At 36.4% G+C, this 17,775-nt stretch overlaps 1 protein-coding gene across 1 annotated transcript; it reads right to left on the bottom strand.

Annotated features, from left to right (window-relative positions):
• Positions 1 to 825: 825 nt before the first annotated feature.
• Positions 826 to 3,237, bottom strand: LOC145013341 (LRR/ubiquitin-like domain protein). The gene is made up of 9 exons (XM_078972138.1): positions 2,966 to 3,237; positions 2,785 to 2,882; positions 2,380 to 2,643; positions 2,190 to 2,290; positions 1,973 to 2,110; positions 1,783 to 1,831; positions 1,626 to 1,691; positions 1,224 to 1,343; positions 826 to 1,118 (listed from the first exon to the last, which is right to left on the bottom strand). The coding sequence occupies exons 1-9, from the start codon at positions 3,147 to 3,149 to the stop codon at positions 1,008 to 1,010; spliced, it is 1,131 nt and encodes a 376-aa protein (XP_078828264.1). The 5' UTR covers positions 3,150 to 3,237; the 3' UTR covers positions 826 to 1,007.
• Positions 3,238 to 17,775: the final 14,538 nt, after the last annotated feature.

The following is a 17,775-nucleotide window of genomic DNA, read 5'->3' as shown; positions in this document are numbered from 1 at the left end:
AAAATATAACTAGGTATATTCAAAATATAATAATTACAAAACAATTCAATTCTAGTTTAATATGACTAGGTATATTGTATATAAAATAATTTATTTGGTTATAAGTTTGTAATAATATATGTTATAAAGTTTTTACAAGAAAAAAAGATGCAAAAAAATAGTAAGTTGAAGGTATTTTTGACAATTTATATAAAGGGGTGTTTGTTTTTCCTTTTAAATCAGCTTTTTGATTTTTAACTTTTCCCCAAAAAGTTAGAAAAATCCAAAAGTTGTTTGGCAAGTGGAAAAGGACTTTTAAAACCAATTTTTACCAAAGCATAAAAAATAGCATTTGCAAAAGTCACACATCCGTGACCTTTTGTATTTTTTTGAACTTTTGAGACTGGAAAAACAAAAGAAATCCAAAACACTTTTTAAACATATTTTGGAAAAAGATCTTTTATAAAAAGATCCATTTACAAAAAGGACTTTTCCACTTGAAAAGGAATCCCAAATACCCTCTAAGATAGAAAAATATATACTATATGATATACTTTTTGTTGGTGATTTGTTTCACTAATGTGATCTAAGTGTAATGAGATTACTTTGTGTGACCAAAAGTGATCTTGATAAATATTAAACAAGTAAGGAAGGTGTGAAGTACACACTTGTTTAAATTTATTCAAGATTAAAAGTAGACTGTCATTTAGGGCGAAGCCCCTGAACAAATGGCTATTATTATGCCATTTTTCTAAGGCTATTATTATGCCATTTTTCTAACACTTTTTGATGCAAAAATGGTATAAGATTAAAGATAAAACAATATCGTACCATTTTTTTACACGATTTTGGTATAAAAAATTGAGTTTTGTTGGAAATGGTCTCAATAAGCCGTCACATGTCACATCATCAGCCCACATCAACAACAGAGTCATGTCAACAAAAAGATACAAAATTTCACAAGAATAGAACACATGCTATCAATGCTAAACACATCTCTCAAAGTCTTGAAACACCAAAAATATTTATTAACTTTTATCGGCACCTTCCTCAAAATAAGATGCTCCCCTCACCCGAAACGCAAGTTGTTTGGAATGCTTTAGCACACGCCTCTCGTCAAAGCTTTCCCATCCTTCAAACTGCAATCACAACCCTTGGATCAAATTCATCTGACAACTGCTTTTCCAATCTCGGCCATTGATTGTTATACAAAATACTAGCAACTTTGGATGAAAATTACATACCTCTCGAAGCATGTCCATTGTTATTTCCGTGCCATGGAGGTCTAGGGTTGAAAGTTGGGTGCAATTTTTTAATAGTGTCATAGGAAGTGATTTAAGCCCGTTGTTGTGGAGATGTAACGCCTACAAGTAGTTGAAGACAATCTTAATAAAGTTGGCCCAAATATAGACATGACACTGATATGACATGACATGACATGACATGACAGCTTTATACTGCGTTTGACACGATTGGACTTAGATGTGAACCCTACAAAATTTTCAAACTTTTGTCCAACCAAAAAAGGCGAAACAAGGTGGGACATAGACTTGCTCTCGATCGCGATCTCTCGTCTGTGCAAAAGACGTAAATGCCCTCCTCATTCTGTTCATGAAAAATAGCTATAGAAGGCTTAAATTTAATACCTTGAGATTTCCTAAATTGCTGAAAGTTTCTGGAAGCTCTACGAGAAGATTTGATGAAAGATCAACCTATATAGTGTATAGATTCAAATTATGGATCAAAAAAACCGAATTTTACAAAAAGGAGTGGGATTTCAGAGATAAATATGAAATCTCTTACTTCAACAAGAGAAGAACAGCTCCCTATGCATGAAGTGATGGTGCTAATCCTTCATATAAAATATAAATTCTCATTATATGTCTCATGACAATTGCAACGTTTTTTTCTTATTGGTAAGTCTTTAATCGATAATTTATTTGTTAGAATTTAGAAAATTAGCCATGATAAAGAGTGAATATGAACATGTTACCTATTGTCATTAGCTTCTAAAACCTCGAGATGAGCTAGAAATCCTATTTCATCAGGAAGACATGTTAACTTGTTGTTTGCAACATGAAGTTCCTTCAAAGTAGTTAATGCTCCCAAATCGGAGGGTAAAGTTGTCAAACTGCAAATATTATATCACCAATGTAGTTGGTATGAAAGATAATTGTTACAAGGCCATTATAAGACAAAGGGATGCTTACAGATTCTGGCTCAAAGACAGAAAAGAAAGAGATTTTAATGAAGAAAGCCCTTTCCAGCTAAGAGATTCATCTTCTATGCAGTTCAAATTCAAGAGAAGTTTCTAACAAATAAAGGAACAATCGACAGATTACTACTTTTTTTTTTTCAACAGGAATCTTTCATTCAAATTAACAAGTATGACACTCTTACCTGCAAAGAACTCAATCCACCAATGGCGTCGGGTATATCTTGTATCGAGTTACAACTGAGATCAAGAAATCTTACAGAAGATCCACAATTCCATACTTCTTGAGGTATGACCTTTATGTCGCCATTAGAAAGTGCTATGACTCCAGTAAGCTTCCATCTTTCAAATTGACTCTTCACGACAGTCGCTTGTTTCTCCTTTCTATTGTTCTCAGAAGTTCTTCTTAAATTTGAGACCACCGGAGATTCCTTTTTGATCGGACCACTCTATAAGAAGCACAAATATTTCCTAAATCAAAACCTAATACACCCAATTCCTTAACAATCACATTCAACTGACAGATTGCAAATTGCGAATTGCAAATCTAAACTAGATTACTGATCGATATATATGAATTTTCAAAATACCCCTTGATGTAGACCCTGGGAAGCTAAGAGCTGCATCTTATAGACTCCATTGTTTGTCCCCAATGAACTTAACTTCATTTCATCGTCAAGAATTTTCCCTGTAACATTATGTTCATTGAAATTAGGTTTTTTTTTTTCGTGTGTTGAAGATGATGCGTGTTTGGTAAACAGGGATGGTTACCTTTAGCGATAAGTTTTTGACCGCGAGGAAGAACATCGGTGAGTGGTTGAAGCGCAGACTTTAGGTCTTTAACGGTTGATTCAACAGAAAGGTTCACCGGTATCGATCGTCCGTTGAACTTCACGCTAATTTTAATAGTGTTTGCGGGATCGCTTCCGTCACCGGTAGCGCCGTTTGTCGCCATTCCGACCTCTCGAGCTCAAACCAGTTTGCAATAGAGGATGATACACAACCGTAATTGCAAAAATGGTCGCAAAAATTGTAATTTTTGTTGTGGTTTGCTCCAAAGAAAAAATTTAAATTAATACACTTGATATTTTATTTTTTCATTTCTTATAATTACTTTTTAATTATTAAAAAAACTATATATATATATACCCCTCCACTACAAGAAAATAGCTTTTCTAACTAAAATGCGATTAAACCGTCTTGGATACCATATATCAGAGTGACGAATTAGTCTTAAATACTACACGGGACTATTTTTAATGTATGGATCATTAGAGACCGACCAAACTTATTCAAGACAAAACATCAATCCCTAATTTGTTTGCATCGGTTTAGGTTTGGTGGGAAACAGATTGGGGACTGAATTTCAGTCTCGAATAGTCTAGTGCAAACTTTGACTTTGTAGGGAAAGTTATGAGGGACTGAATTCCAGTTACTGATAAACTTGCACCAATTTGTCCTATAGATGAGAAACTTTTTGAAGACTGAATTTCAATCATTTATAGGCATGCACTATTTGACATTCGGCTGAACAATTTGTAATTGGATACATCTTAGTATTTACGACCATACCGTATATCAGAGATTGATGAATCAATCACGAATAATATTTGGAAGGAAAGTTATTAGGTACTGAAATCCAATCTTGGATAGACTAGCCACTTTTGCCTTTGGAGAGAAATCATTAGGGACTGGATTTTAGTTTTTGAAACATGTTATTTAGTCATATATACCAGATATTAGAGACTAATGAATCAGTCAAAAATATTATTTTGATACAAACATATTAGGGATGAAATTTCAATCCCTGATAAATGTCTACCAGTTTTGACTATGCAATGACCTTATTAGGGACAAAATTTCAGTCATTTATACAACTGCACCAAATTTATCTTATAATTAGGACAATTAATAAAGGCCGAATTCCAGTCCAGAAGAGACATGTACTATTTAACATTCGAATGAATACTTAGAACCAGTGTAATACACGTCCAGTGGACAGATTGGTTGATAAATAATGTTTCACTTAGTGTTTACTTTCGTCATTTAAATATCAAAATTTAGTAAAAAAAATATTTAACTAAGTCAACCATTCTTTGACCATATTTAGATATGGAAAAAGGATTCAATCCATGGAGTATTGTGACCTTTGTTTTATGTATTTGGAAAATCATAGAAAAGAGCACGCATAAGCATTTATAGGACATTCCAAAGAATGAGGATGATGGATAATAATGTCCATAGCCATAATAAACCGATAATATTACTATAAATAACAGTGTCCTTTTGGGTTACATACAAGAAAAAAGTAAATCAAAACTGAAAATATATTTATATGAGGGACTTGTTTTGTTAATTGATTAATAGTTTAATTAATTAATGGTAAATAATAGAATATGAAATATTCAAGAATGATTTGAAATACCTGATAATTTATGTTTAGCAATAAGAGTTCATGCTCTTATATAATAAATGTATTAGCTTTGAAGAGTACTAAGTAATACACCTAAGTGGATTTGATAATAATATTAAAGTATGTTGCATTGTAATGACAAACTATGTGACTAAAAGGAATTCAAAAGTAACCCCAATGTAATATTCAATCGTTGATGGTTCTCTTGAAGTTTCTTGTGACTATAAGGTGACTTTCCATCGAGTATAGATCCTAAGTCACATAAGATCACTTGGTAAATACTTAGTAAGTACGTTCACTAATGAAAAGAACATAATAGCTAATTGAATCATATATTAGATTTCCATGTGTAGTTTAGTTTATTTAGGAACTAATGCAATATAAGTCTCTATTTGATTGTACGGTTATTAACTAGAGAACTTAATATTTGATGGAGATCGGTCACTTCATTTAGGATATCACTATGTTCCACTTTTTCATGTTTAGAACCACTTTCTGAATAATATATTATTCAAACTTCCATAATCAATCCTAATCTTGGAAGATAGTAGTGAATTAAGATTGCTATAGTATTGGTAGATTGTTCATAGAGATGAACATTGCTAAGTCTTGCGAGCAATACTTATGAGTACTTGAAAATGGAGATCTTAAGTATTGGAGTAACCATGCTTAAAGATTACTGTAACTACCACGCTTAATTTGGTTTCTCATTTAATTTTGATGAATACTTGAAAATGGAGATGCACGTATGCGCAGCGTACAAGTTGGTACACACGACGTACATGTCCAAACCCAAAACCCTAATATTTAGGGTTTTGAGCAGTATTTAAAGAACATTATGTCCCAATGATCGTTTCTACCAGTCTCCATTTTGTCCCTAGTCAGCCTCCACGAAACCCAAACTCCATTGTTGAGTGTTCTTGAGATTAGAATGTCATTTTGGGTGTATTTTGGTGCTTTAAAGGAAGGAGATCATCTTGAAGCTTCATTGGATAAATGAGAGCTTGTAGATCCAGATCATCATCATCATTTGGCACAATTTGGAGGTATAAAGTTCTGAACTTGATGTCTTGTAGCTTAGATATAGTTTTAGCTTGATTTTAGTTAACTTTTGGTCCCATGAGTGAGTTTTGGTGGCTTGATGCAATACTAGAAGTTATGAGTTGCCCTTCTTGAGGTTTTTGAGGTTTGTAAGTCTTAAAGTTAGCATCTTTTGGGTTGGAACTCACCATGCATGAGTTTGAGTTCATTTTATGGAAGTAGAATGTTATATTTCGAGTTTGGGTTCATTTGGGGCATGTAAAATCACCAAGTCAGTGACTTTATGGTTATAGAAGTTGATTATGACTCAGATTTGTGGGTTGGACCCTTGGAGTACACTTAGCATACAGCTAAGTATGCCCATCATACTCAGTCAAAGGGATTTTGCGAGTTAGGCTAAGGGTTTAGGCCTCCTGATGGCTTGGGTTTATGAGCTCTTGTTGGGCCTTCCGAGAGCAAGTGTCTTGGTCTTGGAAAAATTTATTGGGATTAGGGAAGGCCCATGAAAGAGTTGGACCCAATTAAGAAAATTGGGCCATAAATGGGCCATGAGGGATTATTTGGCTTTGGGCCTTTTAGATTGTGAATTTGGGTCTTAGTTTTGGGTTAAACTAGATCAGGGGTAAAATGGTTATTTTACCCCAAATATGGATTATTGGATATAGTTTAGAACCTAAGTGTTAATTAGGTGTTATTTTATACTGATAGCTCGGGGAGTCGTCAGGACAACAACTAGGGATCTTCAGTAAGATTCAGCATTCGAGGTGAGTTTCCTCACCATATATAGTGGGTTGAAGGCACCAATGCCGACCCAAGATTTGATATGTTACTAGTATGTGTATGTGTTCATATGCTTACTGGGTGGGGCCCGACGATTATTCTATATGCTATTAGTTTTCATGTGTTATGATTTGTATGTGGGCGGGGATCGTTATATGAGTTAGGGCGGACCCTGTTATAATTATCGAGCGGGGCCTGTTATGCAAGTTAGGCAGGGCCCATTATGTGTTTATGTATGGTATGTGGGAACTCACTAAGTTTTGTGCTTACGGTTTTTAGTTTATGTTTAAGGTACTTATAGTTCTAATGGGAAGAGCTCGGGTTAACTGCATCGCACACACCATATAGATTCCACACTAAGATTTCACTCTGATTTTTATGATGTTTAATACACTTAGTTTATTCAGGATGTATGGAAATGTTTGGAATACTGTTTTTACTTAAATTAAAGAGAAAATTTTGGATCATGTTTTTGGGCCGTTACAAGTTTGTATCAGAGCCTTGGTTTGAGGGATTTGGGCACACTCTCGGGTGTGTCTGAACTTAAACTGAGGTTTTGGTAAATTTTTTAAGAAAGAAAAATATTTTAAGAAAAAGGTTTTTCTAAAATAAGATGGGGTGTGGTGCATGCAATCAGCCGAGCTCAAGTAAGTTTTCCCAAAATACTCATACATGATATTTGTTATGCTTTGATTTGTGAATTTGTGAACCGCATGCTACTTAGGGCTAAGGATCTGCTCAGTCTCAGCGTGATAAAGCGCTAGGAGAGATGCCTTTATATTCCGTTGTATGAGCTTATAGACTTGCATGCTAGTATTGATCAGTCAATGATAAGATGGCCTGATTAGGTTATTGTTGGTTCTAGTTACTTGATGCTCGAATGTTACTTGCTTTGTGCTTTTAGGGATTCTAACTAGCATCAGCTAACTAGTAAACGAATATGTTAAGTTACATATTATGGGTATTAAATAATTTTAGAAGGTAAGGTTTTAACTCTATTACGCAACTCTTGTTTGAGTCCAACCGTTGTAGTGTGAGACCTCTCATTCGAAGAATTATCTAGTTTTAGTGATATGTAACTGTATTCGTGAGCTAGTTAGAGGAAGTTAGCCGAAGTTCCTTTCTGCAACTGATGGCAGAGAGTGGTATGGAGTTTGTCCTAGGAAAACCTAGGATGAGATCTAGTGCTGGGAAATTTATTTGTGAAGGATGGTTATATGGTTATAGAGTGATTTGGTTGCATCAAAGCGATTCTTGAGGAAAATACGGATAGATATGGAAGGTAGTGTGGGCCCGTACTATTGGAAGCAGGGGGTCCAAACTTGATTCAAGGAAAGTTGTGATGGACTAAGGAGCTTGCGGAGTTGTGATTCCCCGATATATATATATATATATATATATATATATATATATATATATATATATATATATATATATATATATATATATATTTCAATGTGTATTATGATGGTTTGTATGGTCTATTTTTAGTATAGTAACATTGTGAGGTGGACCTGTTGGCAGTTTTGGTGCTGGGGAGGGCTCGGGCTTAAGATCTGGAGCCAGACAGCTAGATGAACATATGAGGGAGTTAACATAGTCTGAGATTATGTGCAATATCCATGAGTAGACTATTGTGATATTTGGCTCGCTCAAGGAGGGTATTCTGGAGATCCTAGATGAACGGTTGAGCGCGTTTCGTGCAGAGGTTGTGGCTTTGGTTGGGACATGTTTGTTGATCTTCAGGGATTTCCGGGCATATGGAGCTGCGGATTATCATGGGGCGAGTGAAACGATTGAAAGTCATAGGTGGTTAGCAGATGTTGCTAACGCCTTCCATACCAGCCGTTGTCCCACGGGGGACAAGGTCAGACTAGCTTCCTGCCTTCTAAAGGATAAGACATGGGATTGGTGGAAGGAGGTAGGACATGTGGTGGGTGATGATGTTGTTGATGTGATGACTTGGGATGATTTATCGACCCGATTCTGAGCTGAGTTTGCACCAGTGATTGAGGTGCAATAGTTAGTGCGAGAGTTTCAGGATCTCCGCCAGACTACAGTGATGGTGGCCGAGATCACCATGATGTTTCAAGAAAGGGCACTTCTAGTTCTGTAGTGTGTGGCGGACGAGGAGATGAAGAAGGCGTGGTATAATGAGATGTTAAGGAGTGAAATTTGGTAGTTTGTGAGCCGATCCAGCTGCAAGATGCTGGAGGATATGATAGCGAGAGCTAGGGAGAGGGAGATTGATTTGGAGATAGAGAAGAAGAGGAAGTGAGATTCTGTGTCGAGTGTTAAGGGTTCGAGTAAGAGGCACAAGGTTACTGATTCGAGAGGGAAGGACCGGAAGGACCGAGGCTGTTGCGGAAAGTGTGGCAGGATGCATGAGGGGACATGTAGGGTGGGTGGTTATAGCTGCTTCAAGTGCGGCCAGACTGGGCATATCAACAGGGATTATACTACTACCACTACCACCACCCCAATATCTAATCTGATTTGCTTTCAGTGCAATCAGAGAGGCCACAAAAAGGCCCATTGCCCGAGTTTGGTTGCAGCAGGACTGGTGTCAACACTCGCTCCTGTGATTCTTCGGAATACTGAAGGCCGCTAGGACTGAGCAGTCGCACCTTTGGCGAAGACCATGACTTTCCAGTTGACAGCCGAGGAGGCACGTGCAACTCCCGATGTTGTGATGGGTATGTATTCTCTCCTTATTTCTTTATTTATATTGAATTGATTGCTTATGTTTGTATGTTTTATTTTAGGATCGTTCCTTATGAATGGTATTTCTGCTCTGGTATTATTTGATTTAGGGGATACCCGATTGTTTGTATCTCTTGCGCTTAACAAGAGATTTGGAGCTCCGGGGGAGCTGGATTGTCCTCTAGATGTCGAGATTGCTGATGATAGGTCTGCTCAGGTTGCGAGGGTTCATCGGGGTTGTACTCTTCAGAATTTTAGTGAGCAGTATCCGGTTGATTTGGTTCCTATTCCTCTGTGTGGGAACAATGTTATCGTGGTCATCGATTGGTTGATCCCTAATGGGACAGTGATCGACTGTAAGCATCAGTTAGTTCGGGTTCGAACCCCAAGTGGGGGAGGGTTAGTGATTCATGGGGAAAGACCGCAACGTGGGCCGATTATGTGTTTTGCAGCTAGGACCAGTCGTTATCTTCATCAGGGTTGTTCGGGTTTTGTCGCCTATGTCGTGGATACCCGGGATAAGGGTAAGGCGACTGTAGATGATTGTGCGGGATTATCCAGATGTATTCCCAGAGGATTTTCCTGGGGTGCCTCCAGTGAGGCAGGTTGAGTTCAGGATTAATCTGGTTCCAGGTGCGACTCCGATAGCCAAAGCACCATATCAGTTGGCTCTTCTCGAGATGCAGGAGTTGTCTACACAACAACTAGAGTTATTAGACAACGAATTTATTTGACCGAGTAGTTCTCCTTGGGGAGCACCGATTCTGTTTGTGAAGAAGAAGGATGGGTGATATGTGTATTTTTATATATATTTATATATAACATATCTTAATATTTTAGCATTTATTATTATTATTTAGAACTAAAATAAACTTAATATGCTTTGAAATATTTAATTACAGTTAAAATGGGAGATGGAATGCAAAAGAAAGAGAATGGAGCTGAAAAGATGCAAAAAGGATATTGCTGGCAGATTGACCCCTCTTCAGTTTTTCGGTTATATCTGATGACTCATAAGTCCAATTGACTAGGTTTAAACTGTTCTGAAAACTAGACGAAATTTCCTACGACTTATGTGAGAGGGACTTTTGGCTAATTTGGCACTTATCTTATCCAAAATCGGCCTTGAAGATGAAGCATAAAAGCTGGACGGAAATTCCCTCCAAGTTACTTATTCCCCAAGCTCCACTTATCTTATTTTTATTTGCTTAATCCCTAAGCCACCATTAGTTTCCTTATTCCAATCCAACTCTAATATTCCATATAAATTCCATCTCCATCAACTATAAATACTCCATATCATTCCACCAATTTGAATAATCTATGATATTCCACTTCGACTTGTGCAACAAGAAAACTTCATAGTTGCAGTTTTGAGGGTCTAGGAGGTGGCTGGAAGGCCGTTAAGCTAACGGGAGCGGAGATCGGAAGGGTTGGAGAGCGGATACGTTTCGGTAATCATATGGGCTGTTAACGTGACCATGTTTAGTATTCCATTGTGTTACTATTCTGTATTTAGTTTCTGACTTGGGTGTAAAAACCTTTTACTTTATGTTTATGATTGAATGAAGCTTTGATTATTAGACTAATTGCTATATTGAATAGTTTTTTTGTGTTTCATTTATCTTGCCAAGCTTGTTAAAAGATCCTTACGTATTAATGATAATTATTTGTTGTTAATTGTTAAGTGAATTGAGTTGTATGAACATATGCTTGATTGCTTGTCTCTTATGATTTTGGTGACCATCGAGATTATAAGTCTAGGAATAATGAATGTGAAACTAGGATTAACTTGGGAATAAGTAAGTTAATGTGTGAGCCTTGTTTGATGACCATCAACAAGAGGTTAATTGAATGCCTAATTTGATTAACTATATTTGCAAGTCTTGCTTGACACGAACTGAACACTAGGAAGCATGTTAGTTTAACCAATTGATCATTGTTTGAATTGACTTGTTTGCTAAAGGATTAGTTATAGTGAACGCGAATCTAAGCATTTTAGGAATCGGTGATCATGAATAAATGACTTTGTGTATGCGATTGTCTATGTTTTTAAGGTGTAACTTGTCTAAACCAAAGTACCTGAAGAGATTTGTTTTCCTGTTAGTTCATCGAGAGTTGTTAATTAATTATTAGTTTGAGATTTATTAAACTATTTCTTTTATTCTTCTCGTGTGACCTGTAACCTATAATCAAATATATTAAATTAATCCACCGTTCCCTGTGATCGACACCCTTGCTTATCAAAGCTATACTATACTCGATTGGGTTCACTGCCTGTAAGGTGTGGTTTAGATGCGATAAATTATGAATTATTAATAAAAAACTAGTGCATTAAATATACACATCAAGTTTTTGGTGTTTTTTCCGGGGAACGACTTTCAATTAATTTAGTTTATTTGATTACTCGTTATTTATTTTTAGTTAGTTTTTTATTTTATTTTTTTAGTTTTATTTTCGTTGATATCATTTCGCTTGTCCGGAAGGTTCTTGTTATTATTTGCAGGAATTTGTGATCATACACATCGATTGGCTTTACCTTTTGCATGGGTTTCGAGATTGCAAGCGATTAGGGAATTCTTGACTTGTTTAGTCTACTACTTTGGTGATTTGTCCAACTCAATCCACGAGGCATAGTATAGCAAGGCGTATCGAGGTGGTTAAGTGGAAGACTGAACTCTTGCTACTCTTGACTAGTTGGGTCAACTCTTGTTCTACTTATTAGTTAATGGTGCAAAGAAAACAAATGAAATAGTCTGACACGTCCCGAAAGTTTTTGTTTTCACAAACCACCTCTTGCATGCAAGGGATTTAATCAACAATTGTAGTTTGATTTTGACGAAGACATGTGATCGTGATATCCTTTTCAGTTATTTTGGTTTTTTAGTTATTTTAGTGAGTTTTTATTTTTATTTTTAGTTTGTTTAAAATTTGTTTTCCATGTTGATGCTCTTGATGTTTCAAATCTTTGCAGAACTTTTACCCTTCAGATGCTTTCAGAAATTTCAATAATTGGGGTCGAATGTTGATTTGTCACGAGAGAAAAAACTGTGTGAGGGTTTGAAGTTGACACTTGAGAGCCATGACTCTCAATAAGTGTGGGGTGCGCATTGATATTTGGAGGGATTATTATTTCGAAGAGTGGCATTTCTAACTATACATTGATTCCCATGGCATGGATGAGCTGTTCCCACACCATGGAGTTTTATTTTGACGCGATGTAGAAGTATCATCCCGGCTGCCATGACATGGTTGACACTTTCCTATGTCGTGGGGGAGTTTTTCATCGCGAGAGGAGGCTGCTATTCTACATACCACGACGTGACCACCACTTACCACATCGTGGCCATGCTATTATTCGCGATATGGATTTTTCCTCACTCGATGACACGACGTGGTTGACACTTTCCCACGTCATGGTCACTATACATTGCTTTAGTTTGCAATCGTTTGCACCATATTTCATAAGTCAATGTTCTTTTGTATTTTCCGGCACATTCAGAAGCAGCAGTTCCAGTTTTCAGTTTATCACCAATATTTGAAAAAACCTGTAGCAGCCCCATTCGATCTCGCCACAACTACCCAGGGGTGTCTGTTCCTTTTTCTCCCTTTTTATGTTCTTAATTTGTTTTAGCATACAATGAGGGCATTGTATGAAATAAGTGTGGGGTAAGGGGTCGGTAAAAGTAAATTATAAAAATGAAATAATAGTTGGAAATTGCTAGATTTAGGGAAATTTAAAAATTTAAAAGAAAACTTGAAATAATAGTTTAATTTAGAAAAATCTAGTGATAGTTTAAAATTTTGCTAATACTGTATGAGATGATCCGATGAGAACTCAAATGTTTAGTTGAGCCAATATACGTTATAGTGCATTTGTGGCTTCCCTTATTTTAGTGAAATCATGGAACAAAAGCATAACCCCGCTCGGTTTGAAGGATGCAATATGTTTAGTAGCCTAAACCTGAAATGTATCCAGGAAAATTATTATCATTAACCAATAAAGGTTGAGGTTGAGCGCCTCTGCTTAAGCATGTAGGTTTTTGAGTGAAAAAAGAGAGGTACATGTAAAAAAAAAAATAAGAGAGAATTACAAAAAAGTTTGAAGAATTTTGGAGCAAATAAAGTGAAGATCAAAAGATCAAAATTCCAAGAAATTCAAAAAGTTGAAGATACCAAGAAATCAAATCAAATAAGGTGGTGAATTCAAAGAAATCAAAGATCAAATTGTTAAGAAAGTGAAGAATTCCTAAAAAGCTCCATAGTGGTATCATAAATTGTAATTCTAGATTATGTATGCTTAGGTTGCTCAACTAAAAATACCGTGAGGTTAGGAGGTTTTCTACGGATGGATTCGGAGGGTTGCATAAAATGAGCATTGTTCGGAAAAAGTGGGCAAGTGTTTATGAAGATTGTGAGTATTTAAAGTATGGGGGGGTACTTTAGGAAAATTTTAGACACAAATGCATGCGTTGAGGTCTTGGCATAATGGCTGAGTTTTAAATGGATTGTTTAGTGCAATATTGGTAAAATAAAAGTAAATTTGCTTGGGGGCAAGCAAAGGCTAAGTGTGGGGTATTTTGATATGTGTATTTTTATATATATTTATGTATAACATATCTTAATATTTTAGCATTTATTATTATTATTTAGAACTAAAATAAACTTAATATGCTTTGAAATATTTAATTACAGTTAAAATGGGAGATGGAATGCAAAAGAAAGAGAATGGAGCTGAAAAGATGCAAAAAGGATATTGCTGGCAGATTGACCCCTCTTCAGTGTTTTGGGTATATCTGATGACTCATAAGTCCAATTGACTAGGTTCAAACTGTTCTAAAAACTAGACGAAATTTCCTACGACTTATGTGAGAGGGACTTTTGGCTAATTTGGCACTTATGTTATCCAAAATCGGCCTTGAAGATGAAGCATAAAAGCTGGACGGAAATTCCCTCCAAGTTACTTATTTCCCAAGCTCCACTTATCTTATTTTTATTTGCTTAATCCCTAAGCCACCATTAGTTTCCTTATTCCAATCCAACTCTAATATTCCATATAAATTCCATCTCCATCAACTAGAAATACTCCATATCATTCCACCAATTTGAATAATCTATGATATTCCACTTCGACTTGTGCAACAAGAAAACTTCATAGTTGCCGTTTTGAGGGTCTAGGAGGTGGCTGGAAGGCCGTTAAGCTAACGGGAGCGGAGATCGGAAGGGTTCGAGAGCGGATACGTGTCGGTAATCATATGGGCTGTTAACGTGACCATGTTTAGTATTCCATTGTGTTACTATTCTGTATTTAGTTTCTCACTTGGGTGTAAAAACCTTTTACTCTGTGTTTATGATTAAATGAAGCTTTGATTATTAGACTAATTGCTATATTGAATAGTTTGTTTGTGTTTAATTTATCTTGCCAAGCTTGTTAAAAGATCCTTACGTATTAATGATAATTATTTGTTGTTAATTGTTAAGTGAATTGAGTTGTATGAACATATGCTTGATTGCTTGTCTCTTATGATTTTGGTGACCATCGAGATTATAAGTCTAGGAATAACGAATGTGAAACTAGGATTAACTTGGGAATAAGTAAGTTAATGTGTGAGCCTTGTTTGATGACCATCAACAAGAGGTTAATTGAATGCCTAATTTGATTAACTATATTTGCAAGTCTTGCTTGACACGAACTGAACACTAGGAAGCATGTTAGTTTAACCAATTGATCATTGTTTGAATTGACTTGCTTGCTAAAGGATTAGTTATAGTGAACGCGAATCTAATCATTTTATGAATCGGTGAACATGAATTAATGACTTTGTGTATGCAATTGTCTATGTTTTTAAGGTGTAACTTGTCTAAACCAAAGTACCTGAAGAGATTTGTTTTCCTGTTAGTTCATCGAGAGTTGTTAATTAATTATTAGTTTGAGATTTATTAAACTATTTCTTTTATTCTTCTCGTGTGACCTGTAACCTATAATCAAATATATTAAATTAATCCACCATTCCCTGTGATCGACACCCTTGCTTATCAAAGCTATACTATACTCGATCGGGTTCATTGCCTTTAAGGTGTGGTTTAGATGCGATAAATTATGAATTATTAATAAAAAACTAGTGCATTAAATATACACATTAATGGGTCTCATCATATGTGTATCAACTACCGGGAGTTGAATAAGGTAACAGTGAAGAACTGTTATCCCCTCCCGAGGATTGATGATCTTTTTGACAAACTTCAGGGGGAATCTTGGTTCTCCAAGATTGATTTGCGATCATGTTATCATCAAATGTGGGTCAGGGACAAGAATGTGCAAAATACAACTTTTTGGACTTGATATGGTCATTATGAGTTAGTGGTGATGCCTTTGGGGCTCACTAATGCTCCAGCTGCGTTCATGGATCTCATGAACCTAGTGTGCAGACCGATGCTGAATTAGTCGATGATAGTATTTGTTGATGATATCTTGGTGTATTCCAAGACTCAGGAGCAGCATGGGGAGCACTTGAGGGAAGTGCTGGAGACATTGAGGAGGGAGAGAACTTTCGCAAAGTTCTGGTTATGCGAGGTGTAGTTTTTGGGGGCACCTTGTTAACCAAAAGAGTATTATGGTTGATTCAGCCAAGGTCGAGGCCGTGATGCAGTGGGAGGTTATGAGGTCTCCATCTGAGATTCGATGCTTTCTTGGGTTGGCTGGTTATTATCATAGATTTATCCAGGATTTCTCAAAGATCGTTGTTCCTTTGACCCGACTCACCAAGAAGTCAGTGACTTTTTACTTGGGGCCTGAGCAACGGACAACTTTTGAGACTTTGAGACAACAGTTGTGTGAGGCGCCGATTCTGATCCTACTAGAGGGTGTTGATGATTTTATGGTTTATTATGATGCTTCGATCTCCGGTCTGGGGGCAGTATTGATGCAGAGGGGTCGTGTGATCGCTTACGTTTCGAGGCAGTTGAGGCCTCATGAAGTGAATTATCCGACACATGATTTGGAGTTAGGAGATGTGGTTTTCACCCTCAAGATTTGGTGGCATTACCTCTATGGGGTTCGTTGTACTATTTACACGAATCACAAGAGCTTGAGGTATTTGATGGATCAACCGAATCTGAACATGAGACATCGTTGATGGTTGGATGTGGTGAAGGATTATGATTGTGAGATCCTTTATCAACTGGGGAAGGCCAATGTTTGCAAAAGATGTGATGACTAATCGTAAGGAGTTGGAAAATGCATCAACCATAGTGCTAAATGAGTTATGTTTAGCTGCAATAATCAATAGATTGCCAATCAAGATGACAGATCTAGGTTAACTCACTTTGCCTTGTGAATTTGGAAATTCTACTTCTATAAATGCTTTCACCGATTTGGGGGCAAGCATTAACCTTATGCCATATTTTTTTATAAAAATCTTTTTTTACCAAGGCTCCAAGACACAAGGATGACAATTAGAATGGTGGATCACTTGAACACGTACCCACGTGGAATCATTGAAGACTTGATTGTAAATGTGGGGAAATTTGTTTTTCCGGTTGATTTTGGGGTTCTCAACATGAAGGAAGATGAAGACCTTCCCATCATTTTGGGAAGACCATTTTTGAGTACCACTATAGCTCTAGTTGACATTCATGATTCAAAGCTTACACTTTGTATAGAAGACGAAGCAATTAATTTCGAAATGAGTCAAGAAGTTAGTCATGAAATACCAAGAGATGAAGTGTTAAAGATGGATGATATGGAAAAATATCTTGATGAGCTAGTTGAAATTGAAAAGATGATGGAAGAAGAGTTGGAGGTTTAGGAGAAGCCTGATGTTGCAATTGTTAAACATTCGAAACCAAGAGCTTCAATTCCTATGTCGTTCAAGTGGAAGAGGAAAGTGATGCGGTAAAAGATAAATTATATGAAGAAGTTAAGATAATTGATGAGTACATGGGTGGGGAATTAGAGGAGCCCACAATGGTCAAGATGGAGTAAGACAAGGAAGGTCATAAAAGAAGATGACAAGAAGAATGCAAAGGCGGAAAAACAAGGAAAAGGGGTAAAGCGCAAACATGAAGAAGTTGCTAACCAAAAGAAGAAGGATAACTCGAAGAAGGCATACATTTGAAGAGTTCAAGCATACAAGAGCAAGTAGAAAGAGAAAAAGGAGAAAAGGGAGATCCCACTCCCAAACACAACAACATAGCATGGGAAGGAGTCCGAATCACGACTTCTAAAAAAGAAGCACTTCTCGGGAGGCAACCTGATATTTTAGAGTTTGCATTTTCTTTTCTTTTTCATTTTTAGTTTAAACAAATGATCATGTGTTTCTATAGTGTTTTGATTTTATTTTGTTGTGTTAGAAAAAAATATGTGAAGCAGTGAAGGAGCTTAATGGATGAAGATGTTGTGCAATTTGTGATGATCGCAATTGAAGACCATGTTTTTGAATAAGTGTGGGGTTCCCACTTGATGAAGAGAGAGTTTTTGAAAGAATTTTATATAAAGGAAAGATCAGGAATACTCCTAAGCATTGAGAAGAGTTGATGCATTATTTTGACTATTGAAGATATTCTGAGAAGACATTACGACGTTGCCATTATCACCGCATCCTGACATTTGATTTTATCACGAGTGCATCCGACCAGACACTAC

The sequence above is a fragment of the Lactuca saligna genome, chromosome 8 (genome assembly GCF_052625555.1).
Source record: "Lactuca saligna cultivar CGN05327 chromosome 8, ASM5262555v1, whole genome shotgun sequence".
NCBI classification, from domain to species: domain Eukaryota; kingdom Viridiplantae; phylum Streptophyta; class Magnoliopsida; order Asterales; family Asteraceae; genus Lactuca; species Lactuca saligna.
The sequence above is the reverse complement of the archived record's forward strand: the minus strand, read 5'-3'. Positions and strand labels throughout refer to the sequence as shown.